This window comes from Centruroides sculpturatus, unplaced genomic scaffold, assembly GCF_000671375.1.
Source record: "Centruroides sculpturatus isolate CEXI.00-Female unplaced genomic scaffold, Cexi_2.0 scaffold91, whole genome shotgun sequence".
NCBI classification, from domain to species: domain Eukaryota; kingdom Metazoa; phylum Arthropoda; class Arachnida; order Scorpiones; family Buthidae; genus Centruroides; species Centruroides sculpturatus.
In genome coordinates, this window is record NW_019384299.1 from 666,906 (window position 1) to 688,405 (window position 21,500).

The window sequence follows — 21,500 nt, forward strand, 5'->3', positions numbered from 1 at the left end:
AACTTTCTTCACACAGCTCTTATGAAGGCCTTCTTGGCATTCATGAGTGCCATAATGAAAGACCAAAGTGGAAGAAGGATGGATGGGAAATGGCAACGCATCACGTGGGCGATCTACCATAGGAAAATGGCCCTATTCAGATGTTAGACACTTGAAAAAAATTGGAAAACACCACGTTTCCAGTCCGTTGGTGAGGACCAACTAGCAATGTTCAATAGGGTTATTCACTTTTGCGTGGGCGACTTTTGGATGATTAACCATAAATTAAAGTATCAATTTGAATTTTTCGCTCTTATTCACTAATTTTAATATCAAATTTTAAATAATTAAATTTAATTAAAACTTTAATTTCAATATTAAAATATGGTCTAAACGATAACGAATTACCTACACAGCAAACTAAGATATTATTCGTCGTCTATCAAAATGACACAGAATAAATCTTCTGTGACGTAAAGATTACGTAAAGATACGTCATAGAAATTAATCCCTCACGTTATTAATTAATCCAAGCTTATTTAATTATTCGAGTGATTCGAGAAGTATGAAGATTTTTCGGGAAAAATAATTGTTTTTTGGTCGTCACTCTCCATATTGATTTTTTTTTTTTACACGGATACATGAAAAGAGTAACAGTAACAACTCATCTATTTAATAAGCTTAAATCCTACAAAAATGTTACAGATTTTCCTTAATTTTTTGCCATTCTTCATATGAAGACATCACTGTTTCTATTATCAAATGGATAGCGAAGTGCAATCAGTTACACAAAACTTCCGTTTTAGCGAACGAGGTGCCATTCGAGTGCATTTTTTTCCCTTTTTTTTTTATAAAATTACAAAAGAAAAACTCCACAAAAATTAATTTCAAATGAGATTGAAAGTTTACTGTGAAATTCTTCTTTTTACAAAATAGAAATTTAGGACATTTTCTATATAATGTTACCAATTTTGCATTTTATAACATAAGATTTTTTTTTATTTTATCTTTTTGATGAAAGCTCCCTTATCTGAACCTTTACATAGTTACAACGTAGCTCTAACTACAATGCAATACAATGCAATTTACTCCATATACAATGCAGGATACAGATTTCAATTCCATATCCATTGTTGCATCGAGTCTCTGTATTTTGCCATTTTACATAAGCGTAGAAATTTCAAACATTTTTCAATTTAAAAAAAAAAAAATTATATATAATTTGTATAAAAATTATTAGAATAAGTTATAAATAATTATATATTTTTTTCTCCATTCTTGAAACTTATTTCAGAACGTAACGAAACTTGGCTTCAAAATGGCGGACTATGCGAGAAGCGTAATTAACACGTTTGTTCCGTCTCAAAAATGGCGGATTTCTTTCAACTCTGCATTATGCAGCAAATAAATATAATAAAAATAAAATAATACGTTAAATGTAACATATAATTTGTTTATTTTTTTTTTGCTTTTTTTTTCGGTGTTTGAAGAACGTGAAACGTGTAAACATCACTCTACAGTAAGGCAATCTTTCAGCGAATTTGATTATAAATCTACAGAGGAAAGAGGAGGAGGAAGTTATCATCCTACCGGAACTGACCATCTCTAGAAAACAGTACTAGAGCAGAGACATTTGGAATCACTCTTTTGGCATAATCACAACGTTGAATTCTATCTACTGCGAATAAAATTTACGATCGATTACAGATGATACAAAACATTGCACTTTGTACATCACATATTTTCTTTTATTTTATTTGTTTTTTTTTGTGTGTGTGTGTATTTGTTTTTGCTGTTTCGTCCCGGTCAACGATTTGATTGCCAGCAACGCACATAATAGATTTTTCTGACGCAAACGTTCCCCCTATTAAGGGTTGGCAGGATTGTCAACAGCTATCGTTACAAAGGTGTCTCTTTCTTTAAAGGTAGCGAATTGGTCGACAGACAGTCTTCGTAAGCCGGTGTCAGATTAGAATTCCTCACCTGCTGAGCCGAGCCGTTGCTTCTGTGTTTAGACTGAATGCTAACGTGTTGACCACCTTTGTAATTAGGATTCGTGACGATGCCATTTCTTCTAAATCTTGGTTCCGCGGGTGGCCTGGGGGTGTTGGAATCTGGATGAGGCCTACTGTTTGTCACGTGGCTCCGGTTGGGTACCTGCGACGTCGGAATCTTACCTATCACGATAGGAACGTGTGTCGAATATGGTGGGCCCTGAGGACTAGTCAGAAGTACTGGAGACAAACGCTGAATTTCGGAAACTGGAGATTGCGGGGGGCTGGGAACGGGGCTGACTGGTTCGCTAAGAGGTGATAAGATTCTGCTCACACGATTTCTGGTTCTGGTACACTGTTGTAACTGTTGAGTAAAGGTGACGGGAGTTCCAGCAGTTCTTAATTCGGTTCCTTGATGCGACGATTTGGTGGATGTTGTCAAGTTGCTAGAGGATTTAGACGAGGATTGATTAGAAACAAAAGATCTTCTTTTGCCAGCAGATTCGGGAGAACTCGGTGGCGAACGAGCAAAACTCGGTTGGTATAAAATAGCACTACACGGTTTAGTCTCTGCTGTCGATGCTGCTGACGTAAGAGACGTAGCGCTAGCACTGGCAGGACAAGGTCTCTGCCCTGCTGGAGATTTCATCTGCATCGTGTATTCTTCTAACAGTTTGATAACTTGATTATGACCACCCTTCAACGCAACCCTTAGAGGATTTCTTCCGAAATGATCAGCATGTCCCGGATCGGCTCCATACTCTAGAAGGACCCTAACTACTTCTTCGTGTCCTTCCTGAGCCGCTATGCACAGTGCCGTAGCGCCCTGATTGCACGTGTGGTCGACATTTCCCTGTCTTTCCAACAGAAGGCGTACAATTCGAGCGTGTCCTTGCCACGCAGCCGATTGCAGAGCAGTCCTTTGATCGTTATCGACAGCATTCACATTGGCCCCATGAGACAGTAACAAATCTACCATTTCGTAATGTCCCTGCCACGCAGATACGTGAAGAGGGGTCCTTCCTTCCCAGTCTCTAGCTTCGACGTTTGCTCCAGCAGTAAGAAGAAAATCAGTCATTTCCAACCTATTCTCTAATGCCAAGATGTACAGCGTGGATCTTCCATCCGCATCCTTATAATTGATATCAGCTCCACGTGTCATTAGTAAGTGAACCTAGAACAAAAATAAAAAATAAAAAAACATCGTATCAGCATCCAAGCAATGTAAATGTTAAAAATTACAATGTTTAATAGCGTACACGTCAGAAAAATCACAAAGAGTGAGGGGGGCAAAAGATCCATTTTCTCACTCCACTCTGGACTTTTGCCTTTTTAAGTTCTTTCAACTTTTGGCTGTCTGCCCGAGATGCCAATGTTTTTGGAACTTTTCCAGTTATGCTAATATTGCAAATGGTTAGCAGACATAACTTGTTCGTTGATTCATATTCAGTCAATAACAGAGATGAATTTAATACCGGAAACTGTGTAAAGTTCAAAGTGAGAGAAACAAACGTTAGCTTTCTTTCTGTTTAGCAAGTTGAAGTAACAGCTGCTGCAGTCACTCCCAACCCAGCACTAATTGGGAGCACTTCTCAAGCTAGCAAAGAAAGGAAAACTTCAGCCACTTATATATATATACATATATATATAAACACACAATAATAATTTCTCTGTTTCCACTAAAAATATGAAGGGGAAGTTTCTAAAATAAAGTTAAAATTCAGAACACGATCATAAGCGTGTGCAACTATAAATGCAGTGTAAATTTCAAGAAAACGTATTTATTCTATAAAATAATAACAGCTTCTAGAAATTAAAATTTAGAATTTAAAAAGTGAACTTTTATTGCATTTTCTATTCCGAAAAATAAGATAAGTTAATTTATATTTTAATAAATATATATGTCGTTTATGGTTCTAGAATACGTCTAGAATTGTAAAATACAAAATATATAGAACATTTTATATTTAAATTTATTAAATGCTAAAAATAATTTAATAAATTTTTTAGTAAATGGCATATTCTAGAAATTGCCATTTATAATAAAAATCTTATTGTATTTTTTTCTTTTTTTTCTATCTATAAATTTATTATTTGGCTTTAAAAAAATCTGCCATTTTTTATTTCTATTTTATGTTTTTCTTTTAAAATTTATGATTTGTTATTCTAGAAAATGTCATTTTCTATTATATAAAAAAAAATGTTAATTTCTATTACAGTTTATAAATATGTCAATTTCGATTCTAGAATACGTGTCACTTTCTATTGTTAAAATATTAATCAATTTTTATTCTAGAAATGAATAAATTTCTAGAATAGAAATTGATTAATTTCTGGAATAGAAAATGATTAATTTCTAGAATATTTTAACTTATTAAACGCATAAAAAAATAAATTGTATAAATTAAATTTCAGTAAATTTACGTAAAAACTTCGATTTTTTTTTCGATTTTACGCATTAATCATAATCATCATCAAAAAAGGAGCTTTGGATATTAATCAGAATCGTAAATCATTAATAAAAAAGTAAAAAATAAATGTAATTTAGTTACAGAATGACGAACAATTTACAATTTTCTCTACTTAAACTGGATTTATTATACTAGAGAAGTTTTATAATCGTGTAATTTTCTACTCCTATCGATTTTAAACAGTTGGAGATTGCAATTCTCACTTATTATCGAAGAAAAGATAAGACAATTCACTTTACTAACTAAAATGCTATTAATAGCAATATGAGGTCTTTCGTTTTATTGCGGCTATCATTATTTTTGGGTTAGCGACCTACATTTAACGATTTTTCTCTTGGTTTTAATCATGATGAAACGAATATTTTTCAATTATCTGTATTGGTTCACTTCCCGTATTTTACACCATCGTTTTGTTGGTTTTTCACTTACTAGAGAATTTTTCAAAAGTTGGCATCAAGCCATTTAATCTTCATAGATGCTTCCCCCTTCTACCATATTGTTCTCAAATGGAAATTTATTGACTGTAATCTGGTTTTTATTATTTCCCCTCTTTTACAATAGAACATATTATCCTTCTAGAAAAGGCGTTTAACTTAGAACCGTTCGTCCATGTTGGATTCTTTCTATAGAAAAATTTTTATTAAAAAGGACTAGACATTCTTTTTTAAGAAAATAAGAAGAATAATCATACAAAAATATGATTTTATTAAATAAAATACGTCATTTTATATTCTAGAAAATGTCATTTTCTGCTTTAAAAAGAAAATAATAATAATAATATGTACTTTTCTATGAAAATATTGTCATTTCTATTCTAGAAAAATTGGTGTTTTCTTCTTAAAAAATTGTACTTTTCTATTTAAAAAAATATTATTTTTTAATTGATAATTTTAAATAGAAAAATATTATATATTTCTAGAAAATATCATTGAGATTAAATGAAGGTTCTGTAATACATGACTAACAAGATGACATATATATTGAAGAAAAATATAAATTTTAATGGAATTTTCTAAAATAGAAAAATAAGGATTATTATTATTATATATTTTTTTTTTTAAGAAAAAGGCAATTTTGATGAAAATAAAAATTTTCTAGAAGAAAAATAAAATTACATTTAAAGAAGCATAATTTTAAATATAAATATACAAAAATTTTAAAGAGAAATAAAATATATCTGAAGCAGAAAATGATAACATTTTCGTAAAAAAAAAAAAGTAATAATTTTCAATAGAAAAACAAAAATTTCTAGAATATTATATATATATATTTAACTTTAAAACTGTGCATTTCTACGAAATATCATCATTCCCTATTCCAGAAATAGCATTTATCCATTTAAAATCAAAGCTTTTCTACGAAAATACCGTGATTTTCTGCTCTATAAATTTTTTACTCTCTCTCTAAAATTGTTCATTTCTATTTAAAATTATGCACTTTTTAAATACAATTCTCCTCCCCCTCTTTTTTTTCCTTGAATTTTTTTACTTTCTACAAAACTATCCTCACTTTACATTCTAGAAAATTTATAATTTACACTCCATTTAAACTTCTACCTCTCTACAGAACGTACCCAAACTTTATTAATACTCTAATTTATTTTTTTTTAAAAAAAAGTAAGAAAATAAACACGAAAAAAGGCAGGGAGAAAAAAAAAATATAGGAATTAAAAATGTTTAAAGAGAGAGACCATCAATAATTGATAGAACATCAACACATCCATCATAATAGCAATTAATCGTTTCACGACGGATGATTAATTATTAAAATAGTTTAGAAATGACAGTTAAATGTAGAAAATTCTTCTACAAATTTTTATTAGTTAATAATTTACTAGAATATGCAATAAAAGATCATAGAATCCGAGATGTTAGCAGTGATATTTTGCAAGAGCTAATTCATGAATAAGTGAATGGAGAGAAATTATGATAAGCTGAATGCCCGAATGACTCGGCTGATTGATGACAAGGAATTTATTATTAATTATATATAGAAATTATATTATTAATATATAACAATAGTATAAAGAATGAACAGAGGAAAGGAAATTATGCCAATAAGTAAAATTATATTCAAAAAATTATGAAAAATATGACATTAAATTATTGTAAAAATTGAAAAAAAAAAGTGTTTTATTTTCTGTTCTAGAAAACTTTATTTTCTGTAAGAGAAATTTATTCGTTTTTTTTAATTTTTTAAATACAAAAATATGTCATTTTCTATTCTAGAAAAAAAAATACGTTACAAGACGTGTTATAATTCAAAATCCCAATGTACGTTTCACGTTACAAGATTGCAACGGATTTTTTTACTTAAATTTAATATTTTAATTAATAAATTTTAAGTTTTTCTTGCAAAAAAAAAGTGTTTTATTGTTTCCTTGATGTACTTTAACTTATTACATGCCGCCATTTTGCATTAACGTGACCCGTACTAGAAGCATTATCTTTAGTTCGAGTGTTGTTTCATTTTATTTTATTATTATTATTATTACATTTTTTATGTTTTTCACACCCGAAAATCGATCGTGAGAGCGGAAAAAATTACAAAAAACTTATTAATCCTTTCATTAAAAGATAAAGCACGGGATCAACATGAGTGACGATGAATAAACACGTTCTTATATCGAATCAATAGGATCGATTTTATTCGCGTTTTCGCAGAAATTAATAAGTTAATTATATTCTTAAAACCTCCCAAAATATTTTTTTAAAAAGTGTGAAATTTTCTCTTTTAGCAGTGGAGTAGCAAAACTTTTTGAAGTTTCCCGATACAAAACACGTGGTCGAAGAGATAGAGCAAGGCCCTTGAGATGATGGAGACGGCCCTCGAGAGATAATTAGATTGTTAATAATTATCTAATAGCCTAAATTAGCTAATTAATTCTTCAAAAGAAAAAAAAAATTCGTCAAGATCTTGAAGAATAGAACTTTACACCCCGAAATACGTTTCGGTATCTACAAGGAATTACAGAAGCTGGCATATTGATTGAGGTAACTCTACTATAAATATTGTTTTATAAACAAATAAAATTTTCCAGATAAAAAGTTCTGTTGTTCCCGAAGAACAGACTCCTTGTAGACTCTTCCGCCACAGAGCATAATAGAAAGCAAGTCGATTCGGTTGTATAATAAATCCTAAATTCGTAGTATTTCAATGGAGTGATTGCGAAAAAAAATGGCGAACGGTGAGTAGATTGTTCTTAAAAGTTAAACGAAAACAAAACAGTTTCTTAAAGAAAATTCGAGTGGATAAAGATTTTTCTGGAGTTATTTTCCCATCCAAATTGACCATAACCGGATCCAATTTGTAAGCCACTGAAGATCCACGCAATTCACCATTCCGCGTGTCCATCCATCCGGAAATGTTTCATCACGCTAGAAGTACCAAAGCAAAGGAAACGAAGGAAGAAGAAGCATTTCCATCCGTTTCGAGATCTGATTGAAAGATATTCAATTTCGACTACGTAACGAGATGGAGAGATTCGCCATTAAAGGAGCTAAACAGAAATGTGACCATCAATAAAACAAGTTAGAGGTAAAAGCGTGGCGAACAATCGTTAACACAGCAAACAACCGATTCGCGTGCATCGGCCACGTAATTACGATGCCAGTCGTTGGGTGGTTGGAAATGAGACTAAACAATTGATTACTATTGGACAGAAACACCGACACGTGAGATGCAACGTCATAAAAGGCTGACTAGTCGTACCGGATAATGTTGCAACTTAATTTACGATCGTCCCCTTTGGAAGGCTGCAAACTACTCGACTTCTATAATTACACAGAACTTTCTACGCTCTAATTATTATTCGGCATCATCTTTAAAAGCCAACAAAAATCGATTCGTGTAAAATAAAAAAATAAAAAAAAGTATTCTCTACAGAATATTAAACCTTATTTTATTATTTTTATTTTTCTATAATAATAATTAATTTAAGGTCGGAACAAAATTATTCTACGCCATTTTTTTTTTTTTGTTTTTGATGTTTGTGTTAAGTAGCGCCATCTTGCGTATAAAACATAACTAGCTTTAGAAACGGAGAAAAACTTAGATTATTGATTCGCCAAAAATTACTATTTTTAGTGGATCAATATTTAACAAGAATATAAAATAAATAATTTATAATTCTCTCATTTTTTTTTTTGCTAAAAATAGCGCTTTTAGCTGGCAACACTTAAATTATATTACAGCAAGACGATAATGAAATTATCTCGAATAAATTAACGTCGGTGAAAAGGTAAGAAATTATTATTTTAACAAAATATTATTAATTTAAAAAGAGAGAAATAATATAAACAAGAAAAATTCAATTAATAAACAACACAATTCAATACTTTCGACATCCAATAAATAAAAATATCAACTTAAATCGATCGTAATACGAAATTTGAATTTTAAATTCACGTGGTTTTTTTCAACCAATAAAAAACAATTACGATTTTTAAAAAAAAACAAGTCCATTAAAATGTATTTAGATTAATTACGATGGGAAATAATTTAACTAAACACATTAAGCCAGTTCCGATCAATACAAACTCTGAAAATAACATTTAAAAAATTTATAAATTTTTAAAACTTTTTAATAAATGTATGAAATTACAGTAACGACGCTAATTACCAATTTAAAAGCAATTGTTTCTTCTAATTAATCAACATAAATTTTACAGATTATCTAATTTAGTTAACCTTTGCGACATAAACTTTAATGAATATTGAGAATTACGTAATTACTTGTCGTTATGACGTAACCGGTTTCGTATTTGAAATTGAACAATTTTCTCATGGTCAAAATTCCACGTGTATGCGAGGAAGGAAGGAACGATATCACTTTATTATTTAAATGGAACTGAAACAATTGATACAAGCGAGTAGAATTCTTCCAAGCGTAAAATCGCATAATTTGGGTCACATGCTAAATTAACGAGTTGTTCCTCGACACTAATCATCATCCTAATTTTGCCTAATTAGAACAATGGCAAAGAAGCGCAACCTTATTGTAATTAAAGGTAGTGTAATTACTTTGTTGACAGTTTTCTTTGCGCCATGGAAACTAATTTTGTACGTTTGAAGATCCTCTATCAACTTAAGAGAATAATACACCGTTATAATTACTTACCGTGTCCTTATGTCCTTCTAAAGCTGCCACCCTCAGAGCCGTCTTTCCATCGTGGGATCGATGATCGATCATCGTTCTATTGACGTCTAACAGTTTAGCAACTAGAGACGTGTGTCCTTCCTGTGCGGCTAGTATCAGAGCGATTCTTCCGTCATTATCCACTTCTGCCACTCTAGCTCCAGCTTCGATCAGCAACTCGCAAACGTCGGCGTGGCCTTCGAAGGCTGCGTAATGCAAAGGAGTCCAACCTTCGTTATCTCTGTGCATCTCGTCTAGACCCCTATCTAACAATTGGCGAACCACTTCCGTATCACCATGAGCCGCTGCTATCGAAAGCACCGTTCTTCCTTCGGCATCTATGGTATCCACTGCAGCACCCCAGAACAGGAGAAGATTTACCACTTCCGGATGACCCATAGAGGCGGCAGCGAAGAGAGGGGTTCTTCTACTGTTATCCGTGTGATCTACATCCGCGTCGCCTTCTAATAATAGCTCACAGACGTCGCTGTGCCCTTCGAAGGCAGCTACCAACAGAGGAGTCATCCCGTCCTTATCTCGATGATCCACTTCAGCCCCTCGTTCTAACAGTAAGCTAACAACACCCGCGTGACCTTCGGAAGCGGGAACGCACAGGGATGCAACGGACAAGGCGGTGCGACCGTCGGAATCTGCGTGATTCACTTCGGCTCCGTGAACTAACAGATGTTCCACGATCTCCGTATGCCCCATGTATGCCGCCGCTATCAGTGCTGTTCTACCTTCGTTGTCCGTTTTATTGACGCAAGCCCCGTGTTCCAATAACTTAATGACCACTTCTTCGTGACCTCCCCAGGCGGCTGCTCTTAGTGCGGTCCTTTGATCGGCATCAGCAAGATCAACTTGAGCACCGTGTTCTAATAACTTGATCACCACCTGAAAATAAACAAAAATATACATTTTAATATAAGAATAATCTTGTCTCGTGTGTAAGTATTGTATCGTTATGGGTCTACGTCAAATATACAAACTGACATGGCACTTCGTGTCTTAAACTGAATTTCCCTTTGCAACAGTTATAATAATCAGTAAACATGAGACAAATTCTTATATAAAGAGTATATTGCTCTTTTGAAACTATTACAGGAGGAATAAACAAGTTTCGACATGTTTCGACACGATTTAACTTAATTTTAATATGGTGATGTCGGCTGCATTCGTCGTAACTAAAAAAAAATGGCTCATTAAATGATAATGATTTTGATATGAAAACATCATTATAATCGTGTGATGAGACTTTATTGATTTTTAAAACGATCCAATACCGGAAACGGAAGTTATTAACATTGTCACTTTCTGGTGTCGCTTTAAGTCGCGTCGCGTTGACGATTTTCTCCTTAAAAAAAATATTCACAAATATTTTCAACTTTTAAAATTACTTTAAATAGATTTTATCTTCATTTTGTGATATAAAAATCAATATTTATTTGCATTAGTCTCATTACATCAATATCAAATCCCATTTACGCTCAGCGCCATTACTAAACAATGTGGAGAATGGTATACGGTGAGAGCAGCAGAACTTACTTTTTACTGAAATAAAAATAAAAATTCTTTTCTTAACAAATAAAACACATAAGATCGATAATAGCATCTTCATCGTCTTATAGTAGTAATAAAATAATTCTATTAAGTGCCGTTCTCTTATTATTTATCACGGATACAAATTAAAATAGAGAAATTCCACGCAATCTCCCCCTCATTATGATTATGAGACAGTCGACCGAGTTATATTTAAAGGATCGAGTTTCGAGTGAAAACAGATTTACAGTCGAGTTATAAAGCAGGAGACACGCAACGTCTCCATCACATCTGGGACCTTAGTAAATGCATAGCAGATGCTCTACAACGGTCGATAGAGCAAGACGTTGCTAGAATAATCCAACTCGACTAATCGACGATGGAAAATAGTAGAAGAAACAATCCTTTCCTGGAAATTTAATTAATAAAATAGCTTTAAACAAAGAGGGGAGGAGAGAGAGAGAGAAAAAAAAGAGGAAAAATCTCATCCCAGAGTGCTGATAAACTCCAAAAAAGATGCTGAAATTACATTCTTAAGAAAGAAATTGAGCGTTGTTGGTGCAGATGTGTACGCTTGTTTTTCGTTTGAATAATTTCCTAATTTATCGTACACAGAAATAAAATGATATATAGATATATTTAATGATAAAATATAAATTAAACATGTAAAATCTTGAGTTTACCTTGTCCTAGTTTTGGCCAGTAACACAAGTTTTCGGACTACTCAACGTCTACTTTGCATTGTTACACCTTAATAAATATATCATTCGAGTTATAATTTTTCTTAATCGAGGATGTAGGAATATATAAATATTTCGGCTTAATTTTAAATAAAATTATGCAGTATGTGGTTAATGTACTGTATTTTTGTGATTTATACCATAATAAATGAGAGAAAATAATTAATCATCGCTACCTGTGCGTTGAAAGAATGTATACCGGTTCAACGAATCTTGTTAGTTTAAGAGATGCGAGAACGGATCAGCTGATGGATGACCTTTACCCTTTATCATCACGTGAAAATCTCTCGCGCGGGCCGGTTTTTCTACTTCATCTAAGTGCCGGTGATGTCATCGATCACGTGCTGATATCGCTACATACTTTTTTAAATAGTAAAACATAAGATTGTTCTTACGTGTTTAATAAAAATTGAAATTTACTTCAGTGAAATGATTAATTTTCAAATAATAATTTGTTATTGAGCCTTAGTTTTCAGAAAAGTAAGGATTAATCAGCGTATACATGCCCTATTCCTACGAGGTTTCCGTATTGGTTTGATCGCTTTGCATCGCCTGAATAATAAATATAATGTAACTATTTTCTTATTTTATCAGTCGAAAATTCTAATTTTAAAGAATCAAACACCTTTACATTTCAATTGAACAAGAGAGAATTTTAAAATTCAACCGCGATGCGACGGGACACAACATCAAGCGTGCCTGGCATCGAAACTATAAACAATAAAAGTGATTTACAACTATTATCGTATTCAGACGATTAAAAAGACAAATTTTTCTAGAAGTTAAGCGATCAAATTCATTTAGAATAGAAAGAAAGAACCTTGTGAATTATTCTCTACGTCTCGAGAATTGGCAAGTAAACATATTGCTGCAAGTATTTTGAAGACAGGAAAGTAGGACCAATTCAATACTTTCGACATCCAATAAATAAAAATATCAACTTAAATCGATCGTAATACGAAATTTGAATTTTAAATTCACGTGGTTTTTTTCAACCAATAAAAAACAATTACGATTTTTAAAAAAAAACAAGTCCATTAAAATGTATTTAGATTAATTACGATGGGAAATAATTTAACTAAACACATTAAGCCAGTTCCGATCAATACAAACTCTGAAAATAACATTTAAAAAATTTATAAATTTTTAAAACTTTTTAATAAATGTATGAAATTACAGTAACGACGCTAATTACCAATTTAAAAGCAATTGTTTCTTCTAATTAATCAACATAAATTTTACAGATTATCTAATTTAGTTAACCTTTGCGACATAAACTTTAATGAATATTGAGAATTACGTAATTACTTGTCGTTATGACGTAACCGGTTTCGTATTTGAAATTGAACAATTTTCTCATGGTCAAAATTCCACGTGTATGCGAGGAAGGAAGGAACGATATCACTTTATTATTTAAATGGAACTGAAACAATTGATACAAGCGAGTAGAATTCTTCCAAGCGTAAAATCGCATAATTTGGGTCACATGCTAAATTAACGAGTTGTTCCTCGACACTAATCATCATCCTAATTTTGCCTAATTAGAACAATGGCAAAGAAGCGCAACCTTATTGTAATTAAAGGTAGTGTAATTACTTTGTTGACAGTTTTCTTTGCGCCATGNTTTTTCTTTATATATTAAAAAAAAATTTCTAATATTTGTGAAAAGTGTTTACAAAATGATTTAATGTTAAAGTACTGGAAAAACGTTAAACTTCTAAAATTAATGTATTTAACGCAATAAAAAAAAACGCTTTAAATATAGAAAAATGTTTTAAATTTAGAAAAAAAAACTTCAAAAAGTTACAAAAAAAATATTAAAAAATGATGGTCAGAGTGATCTAATTAAAGTAAAAATTCAACAGAGACTTGTCACTTACTCGTTGATTCACTTTACCTTCTATCGATTACCTTTATACAGAGCCATACATTGTTTACAAAACGTAATAACACGAAATAAACTATAAGGATAGAACGTATCGATTTTCTAATTTGAGAAGTAAAAAAAAAAAAAAGAAAAAAGAAAGAAATTTGGGCAGAAAATTCATTAAACTAGTGTAACCAAAAACAAAAAAACTTTCATTCCCTTTGTAATTCATCGATTTTACGATCGACCTAGCACATTTTCATGTTCCTGCACTTTAAAAACTACCTTGTTAGAGCGCGTAAATTTTATGTAGCCGCCATATTGGTTAACGTCGCGAAAAACGCGTGCCGCTACGTACTTGTCGCGTTACGTCACATATGTATTACGTAGCCTAAATTATTTAAACGAGTAGTTTTAAGCTTTAATTTTTTTCTCTTTTAATGTATTTTTAATAGATATTTTAAAAGATAAATTAGTTATCGATAGCATGCGATGCGACGCGATCTGTCGCGCGGCGATCCGTCATACGCAGTTAAGGGGGAAAAAAATGGCACAAGGTTTTGTTCTTAAAATACGAGAAAGTAATTTTGTTCAAAGTTAATTTGTACAAGATTACTTTCTCGTATCTCGAACCAATCTTCTACTTCAGATTTCATTCCATTTGGGGAAGGAAAAACCGAGTTATTATTAATTTTCTGTCCACAAAATCATTTCAGGAAAATCGTTAAAGTATCCATTCCTTATCCAAGTAGTTACATAACAAGGATTTCTTATAAAAAAATCATTTTTCTCTCAAATTTTCCACGTGTTTACGACAGAAGTATGTCATGTCCACTTCCATAGATATATTATTATATATGATTAATTTCTTTTAAAGGAAAAATTGTCTCGTATCGCTATCGCCTGTGTCGTACAGAACAATTCAAATTTACTATTTTATTCAAGTAAAAATTATGCCATTTTCTCTATATTTTGTATAATTTAAGTGGATTAAAACGGTTAATTTTCTTGATTTTTTGCTGTTTGTTTGACAGCTAAAATAAGCGCAATACCTCAATTCTGACGTCATGTTTTAAAAAGTTTACGTCACTAAAGAGATGATATGACGTCAGAGCGAAAAGGTCAAAGGTAAATTTTACGATTCTCAACCAAATTGAATATCTTTTTAATTTTTTTTTTTTCTTTTTCCTCTCCCTTCTCTTAAATTATATCAATTTTTTTGAAGTTTTTAAATTTAATTTTGAGAATATTTTATAACTTATATAGGAATATATATATAGCCTATATATTTTTTCAATATATATAAAATACGCAGTTACATGACTATAACTCAGAAAATTAATTTCAAAGTTAGCAAAAGTTATAGCTTCTCCCTCACCTTCTACAAATAACTCAAAGGATATTTATAACACTCGTAAAGTAAAGGAAGGAAGAAAAAAACCCATGTTAATTCTATTTATATGACCTGTCATGACACTAAATTTCATAATTACTTCGTTTTAAAAATACAAATTTGTTATTTTAATTATCTGAACGTGTCATTTTCTAACTCTTGTAACTCGACGCGTCGTGTATCGCATCGCTACCACGCGTCGGCGCTCGCGCCGAAGCGTGATTTCAAATTAACCAAGAAATTAAATTATGTTTATATATTATTTTAATAACATATAATTTCTATATTTTTAATAATTTAATTGAATCAAAAATAATGAATTTTCATACATTTTGTTTTAAAAAGCGGATATAAAGTATCGATTTGCCATTCTAATAAACGAAATATAGGCTAAGTAAACATAAACAGACATACAGACGAATAATTATAAATTACGCACGCTATTTTTCTATTAAATAAGAAATACAAACGTTATTCATATAATAGAAACAAATGTAATCAATTATATAAAACTTTTATTGAGTCATTTACTTAGCGCGACGCGATGCGAAGCGAAGAAACGCGCACAAATTGTATATTATATTATATAAAATAAAATTTAATTCAAATTAAATAAATACATATCTAACACTCATCTAATAAAACTGTATATATTTTAAAAGTTATAAAAATCATTAGATTGTTAATAATAAGAGCGACATATCAGCGCGAAGAGATGCGACGCAACGCGCACAGGCTACCGTATATTAAATATCCCATAAGACGTTATTTACATTAAATTCTCANAAAAAAAACAAGTCCATTAAAATGTATTTAGATTAATTACGATGGGAAATAATTTAACTAAACACATTAAGCCAGTTCCGATCAATACAAACTCTGAAAATAACATTTAAAAAATTTATAAATTTTTAAAACTTTTTAATAAATGTATGAAATTACAGTAACGACGCTAATTACCAATTTAAAAGCAATTGTTTCTTCTAATTAATCAATATAAATTTTACAGATTATCTAATTTAGTTAACCTTTGCGACATAAACTTTAATGAATATTGAGAATTACGTAATTACTTGTCGTTATGACGTAACCGGTTTCGTATTTGAAATTGAACAATTTTCTCATGGTCAAAATTCCACGTGTATGCGAGGAAGGAAGGAACGATATCACTTTATTATTTAAATGGAACTGAAACAATTGATACAAGCGAGTAGAATTCTTCCAAGCGTAAAATCGCATAATTTGGGTCACATGCTAAATTAACGAGTTGTTCCTCGACACTAATCATCATCCTAATTTTGCCTAATTAGAACAATGGCAAAGAAGCGCAACCTTATTGTAATTAAAGGTAGTGTAATTACTTTGTTGACAGTTTTCTTTGCGCCATGGAAACTAATTTTGTACGTTTGAAGATCCTCTATCAACTTAAGAGAATAATACACCGTTATAATTACTTACCGTGTCCTTATGTCCTTCTAAAGCTGCCACCCTCAGAGCCGTCTTTCCATCGTGGGATCGATGATCGATCATCGTTCTATTGACGTCTAACAGTTTAGCAACTAGAGACGTGTGTCCTTCCTGTGCGGCTAGTATCAGAGCGATTCTTCCGTCATTATCCACTTCTGCCACTCTAGCTCCAGCTTCGATCAGCAACTCGCAAACGTCGGCGTGGCCTTCGAAGGCTGCGTAATGCAAAGGAGTCCAACCTTCGTTATCTCTGTGCATCTCGTCTAGACCCCTATCTAACAATTGGCGAACCACTTCCGTATCACCATGAGCCGCTGCTATCGAAAGCACCGTTCTTCCTTCGGCATCTATGGTATCCACTGCAGCACCCCAGAACAGGAGAAGATTTACCACTTCCGGATGACCCATAGAGGCGGCAGCGAAGAGAGGGGTTCTTCTACTGTTATCCGTGTGATCTACATCCGCGTCGCCTTCTAATAATAGCTCACAGACGTCGCTGTGCCCTTCGAAGGCAGCTACCAACAGAGGAGTCATCCCGTCCTTATCTCGATGATCCACTTCAGCCCCTCGTTCTAACAGTAAGCTAACAACACCCGCGTGACCTTCGGAAGCGGGAACGCACAGGGATGCAACGGACAAGGCGGTGCGACCGTCGGAATCTGCGTGATTCACTTCGGCTCCGTGAACTAACAGATGTTCCACGATCTCCGTATGCCCCATGTATGCCGCCGCTATCAGTGCTGTTCTACCTTCGTTGTCCGTTTTATTGACGCAAGCCCCGTGTTCCAATAACTTAATGACCACTTCTTCGTGACCTCCCCAGGCGGCTGCTCTTAGTGCGGTCCTTTGATCGGCATCAGCAAGATCAACTTGAGCACCGTGTTCTAATAACTTGATCACCACCTGAAAATAAACAAAAATATACATTTAAATATAAGAATAATCTTGTCTCGTGTGTAAGTATTGTATCGTTATGGGTCTACGTCAAATATACAAACTGACATGGCACTTCGTGTCTTAAACTGAATTTCCCTTTGCAACAGTTATAATAATCAGTAAACATGAGACAAATTCTTATATAAAGAGTATATTGCTCTTTTGAAACTATTACAGGAGGAATAAACAAGTTTCGACATGTTTCGACACGATTTAACTTAATTTTAATATGGTGATGTCGGCTGCATTCGTCGTAACTAAAAAAAAATGGCTCATTAAATGATAATGATTTTGATATGAAAACATCATTATAATCGTGTGATGAGACTTTATTGATTTTTAAAACGATCCAATACCGGAAACGGAAGTTATTAACATTGTCACTTTCTGGTGTCGCTTTAAGTCGCGTCGCGTTGACGATTTTCTCCTTAAAAAAAAATATTCACAAATATTTTCAACTTTTAAAATTACTTTAAATAGATTTTATCTTCATTTTGTGATATAAAAATCAATATTTATTTGCATTAGTCTCATTACATCAATATCAAATCCCATTTACGCTCAGCGCCATTACTAAACAATGTGGAGAATGGTATACGGTGAGAGCAGCAGAACTTACTTTTTACTGAAATAAAAATAAAAATTCTTTTCTTAACAAATAAAACACATAAGATCGATAATAGCATCTTCATCGTCTTATAGTAGTAATAAAATAATTCTATTAAGTGCCGTTCTCTTATTATTTATCACGGATACAAATTAAAATAGAGAAATTCCACGCAATCTCCCCCTCATTATGATTATGAGACAGTCGACCGAGTTATATTTAAAGGATCGAGTTTCGAGTGAAAACAGATTTACAGTCGAGTTATAAAGCAGGAGACACGCAACGTCTCCATCACATCTGGGACCTTAGTAAATGCATAGCAGATGCTCTACAACGGTCGATAGAGCAAGACGTTGCCAGAATAATCCAACTCGACTAATCGACGATGGAAAATAGTAGAAGAAACAATCCTTTCCTGGAAATTTAATTAATAAAATAGCTTTAAACAAAGAGGGGAGGAGAGAGAGAGAGAGAGAAAAAAAAGAGGAAAAATCTCATCCCAGAGTGCTGATAAACTCCAAAAAAGATGCTGAAATTACATTCTTAAGAAAGAAATTGAGCGTTGTTGGTGCAGATGTGTACGCTTGTTTTTCGTTTGAATAATTTCCTAATTTATCGTACACAGAAATAAAATGATATATAGATATATTTAATGATAAAATATAAATTAAACATGTAAAATCTTGAGTTTACCTTGTCCTAGTTTTGGCCAGTAACACAAGTTTTCGGACTACTCAACGTCTACTTTGCATTGTTACACCTTAATAAATATATCATTCGAGTTATAATTTTTCTTAATCGAGGATGTAGGAATATATAAATATTTCGGCTTAATTTTAAATAAAATTATGCAGTATGTGGTTAATGTACTGTATTTTTGTGATTTATACCATAATAAATGAGAGAAAATAATTAATCATCGCTACCTGTGCGTTGAAAGAATGTATACCGGTTCAACGAATCTTGTTAGTTTAAGAGATGCGAGAACGGATCAGCTGATGGATGACCTTTACCCTTTATCATCACGTGAAAATCTCTCGCGCGGGCCGGTTTTTCTACTTCATCTAAGTGCCGGTGATGTCATCGATCACGTGCTGATATCGCTACATACTTTTTTAAATAGTAAAACATAAGATTGTTCTTACGTGTTTAATAAAAATTGAAATTTACTTCAGTGAAATGATTAATTTTCAAATAATAATTTGTTATTGAGCCTTAGTTTTCAGAAAAGTAAGGATTAATCAGCGTATACATGCCCTATTCCTACGAGGTTTCCGTATTGGTTTGATCGCTTTGCATCGCCTGAATAATAAATATAATGTAACTATTTTCTTATTTTATCAGTCGAAAATTCTAATTTTAAAGAATCAAACACCTTTACATTTCAATTGAACAAGAGAGAATTTTAAAATTCAACCGCGATGCGACGGGACACAACATCAAGCGTGCCTGGCATCGAAACTATAAACAATAAAAGTGATTTACAACTATTATCGTATTCAGACGATTAAAAAGACAAATTTTTCTAGAAGTTAAGCGATCAAATTCATTTAGAATAGAAAGAAAGAACCTTGTGAATTATTCTCTACGTCTCGAGAATTGGCAAGTAAACATATTGCTGCAAGTATTTTGAAGACAGGAAAGTAGGACAAGAGGAGTTTACTAGAAAATAATGGAGTAAAAGCTTAGTTGAGACTTATTTATTTTGTCTGACAAGTCGGAGGGAAAGACTCAAAAAAATTGCATCACGTTTCAACAATAATCGTAGAGTAAATGGTCTCCTCGACAAAGTCGTCAGAGGAGTCAAACGACGACCACAAGTAATAAAAACACATTATGTCTTCTTTTCCCTTTTTATATATAAAACTAAGAAAAAAAAACGAACTGTGTTTATGTAGTGCAGTTCATTTCATTCTCTTAGAAGTGGTAGTTTGACTTTTATCAATCGTTCCTAACGTGCAAACATTACTCTAGAGTTTTATTTATCTTACTTATGACCATTCCCCTTCCTCTGATGTGATTATTAGTTCGGTTGGACAAATAAATTGAAAGCTAAGAATTCCATTAGGAGCCAGCGATCAAATATTAGAAAAGTTTTGAATTACTACAAAGCGATTCACCTTTATTGGGCTCGTAATTTAGCCATTTTCTTAACTCAACTCGTCATTGAATGTCATGATGGACCACGGTAGTAGTTTCTCTGGTCTCCCGAGTATTTCAAATTTGATGAGTTATATCATTTATAAAATATGAGTTACGTTACCGTTCAACGAATCGTAACACGCTCGTGTTGTGTGCCAAATTACTTATGTAAATACATAATTAAATTGCGTAGTACTTACTTCTGTATGTCCTGCCCAAGCGGATGCCCTTAATGGTGTCCATCCGTCGTTATCTGCGTGATCTGGATTGGATCCGTTCTGTAGTAGGATTTCGACTAATTTTGCGTGTCCTTGTCTTGCCGCTGAAATCGTAAGAATTAAAATGAATAATACTTAAATTTATATCAAGCATATTCAAGAATGTTTTGAATAATTTGCAAAATGGATGCCATCGAACCAATTTATGCTTATAGCTAAATACACATGCGACTGAATTTGTCTTAGAATCAGTTTTTAGATAGATGTTTATGGCCCTATACGTATCTATAAATAAATCAATGCCCCCTAAATATATTGTGGGTGTGTTACTAAATCAGTGTATGAAACTCTATGCACCTATTTGCATATGCACATAGATTCAAATACACGAATTCAGACTAATTAATGATTCTATGGATCTAACTTGTGAGCTTGCATTTAATAGGTGTCTGGATGTATAAATGTATAGACACCTCTCAGATTGGTATGCATATTGTCTACCCTTTCGTGTTTATATATGAATATTTAAATATGTATGTGTTATTTGAGAATGTATTAATGCCACCTTTGTGTATGTGTTAAAACTTTCATACGTTAACCCCGAGTTATTTCATCAATAACTCTTACACAATTTAAACCCATTTCGGCTTAAGCGCACCAGTTTAACTTCTTTCATCATCGCTTGACGTAAATTGTTGCCGGATGTTCGATTTCATTTCCGAAAAGAAGAAAAATGTAACAGTTCCATTAAAACTTTTGAGTTAAAAAAAAAAAAAACGTAAAACTTTGGCTTAAATCCAAAGATATCACCCTTGACTTTCTCTTTACACTCTATTTATTACACTTCTTTCAAATATGTCTGACGCTTCTTCACGTTTTAAAGATTTCTAGTATAGATTGTATAACGTAATATTTGTTATATAAAACTCGGTACGACAAAAATAAATTTGAAAATTTGTCACTTTCCTTTCACCAAAATTGTAATGAATTTGTTTGCCTACAAAACGTTG

General features: G+C 32.4%; 1 protein-coding gene across 1 annotated transcript in view; it reads right to left on the bottom strand.

Moving 5' to 3' along the window:
* Positions 1 to 632: 632 nt before the first annotated feature.
* LOC111633620 (ankyrin repeat domain-containing protein 50-like) overlaps positions 633 to 21,500 on the bottom strand; it is a 43,861-nt gene continuing 22,993 nt past the window's right edge. The window contains exons 3-6 of the mRNA XM_023378258.1: positions 20,473 to 20,594; positions 16,783 to 17,490; positions 9,564 to 10,475; positions 633 to 3,147 (exon numbers count right to left, since the gene is read on the bottom strand). Coding sequence (XP_023234026.1) covers positions 1,879 to 3,147; positions 9,564 to 10,475; positions 16,783 to 17,490; positions 20,473 to 20,594 — 3,011 coding nt within the window. The 3' untranslated portion in view covers positions 633 to 1,878. The remainder of the gene's footprint in view (positions 3,148 to 9,563; positions 10,476 to 16,782; positions 17,491 to 20,472; positions 20,595 to 21,500) is intronic.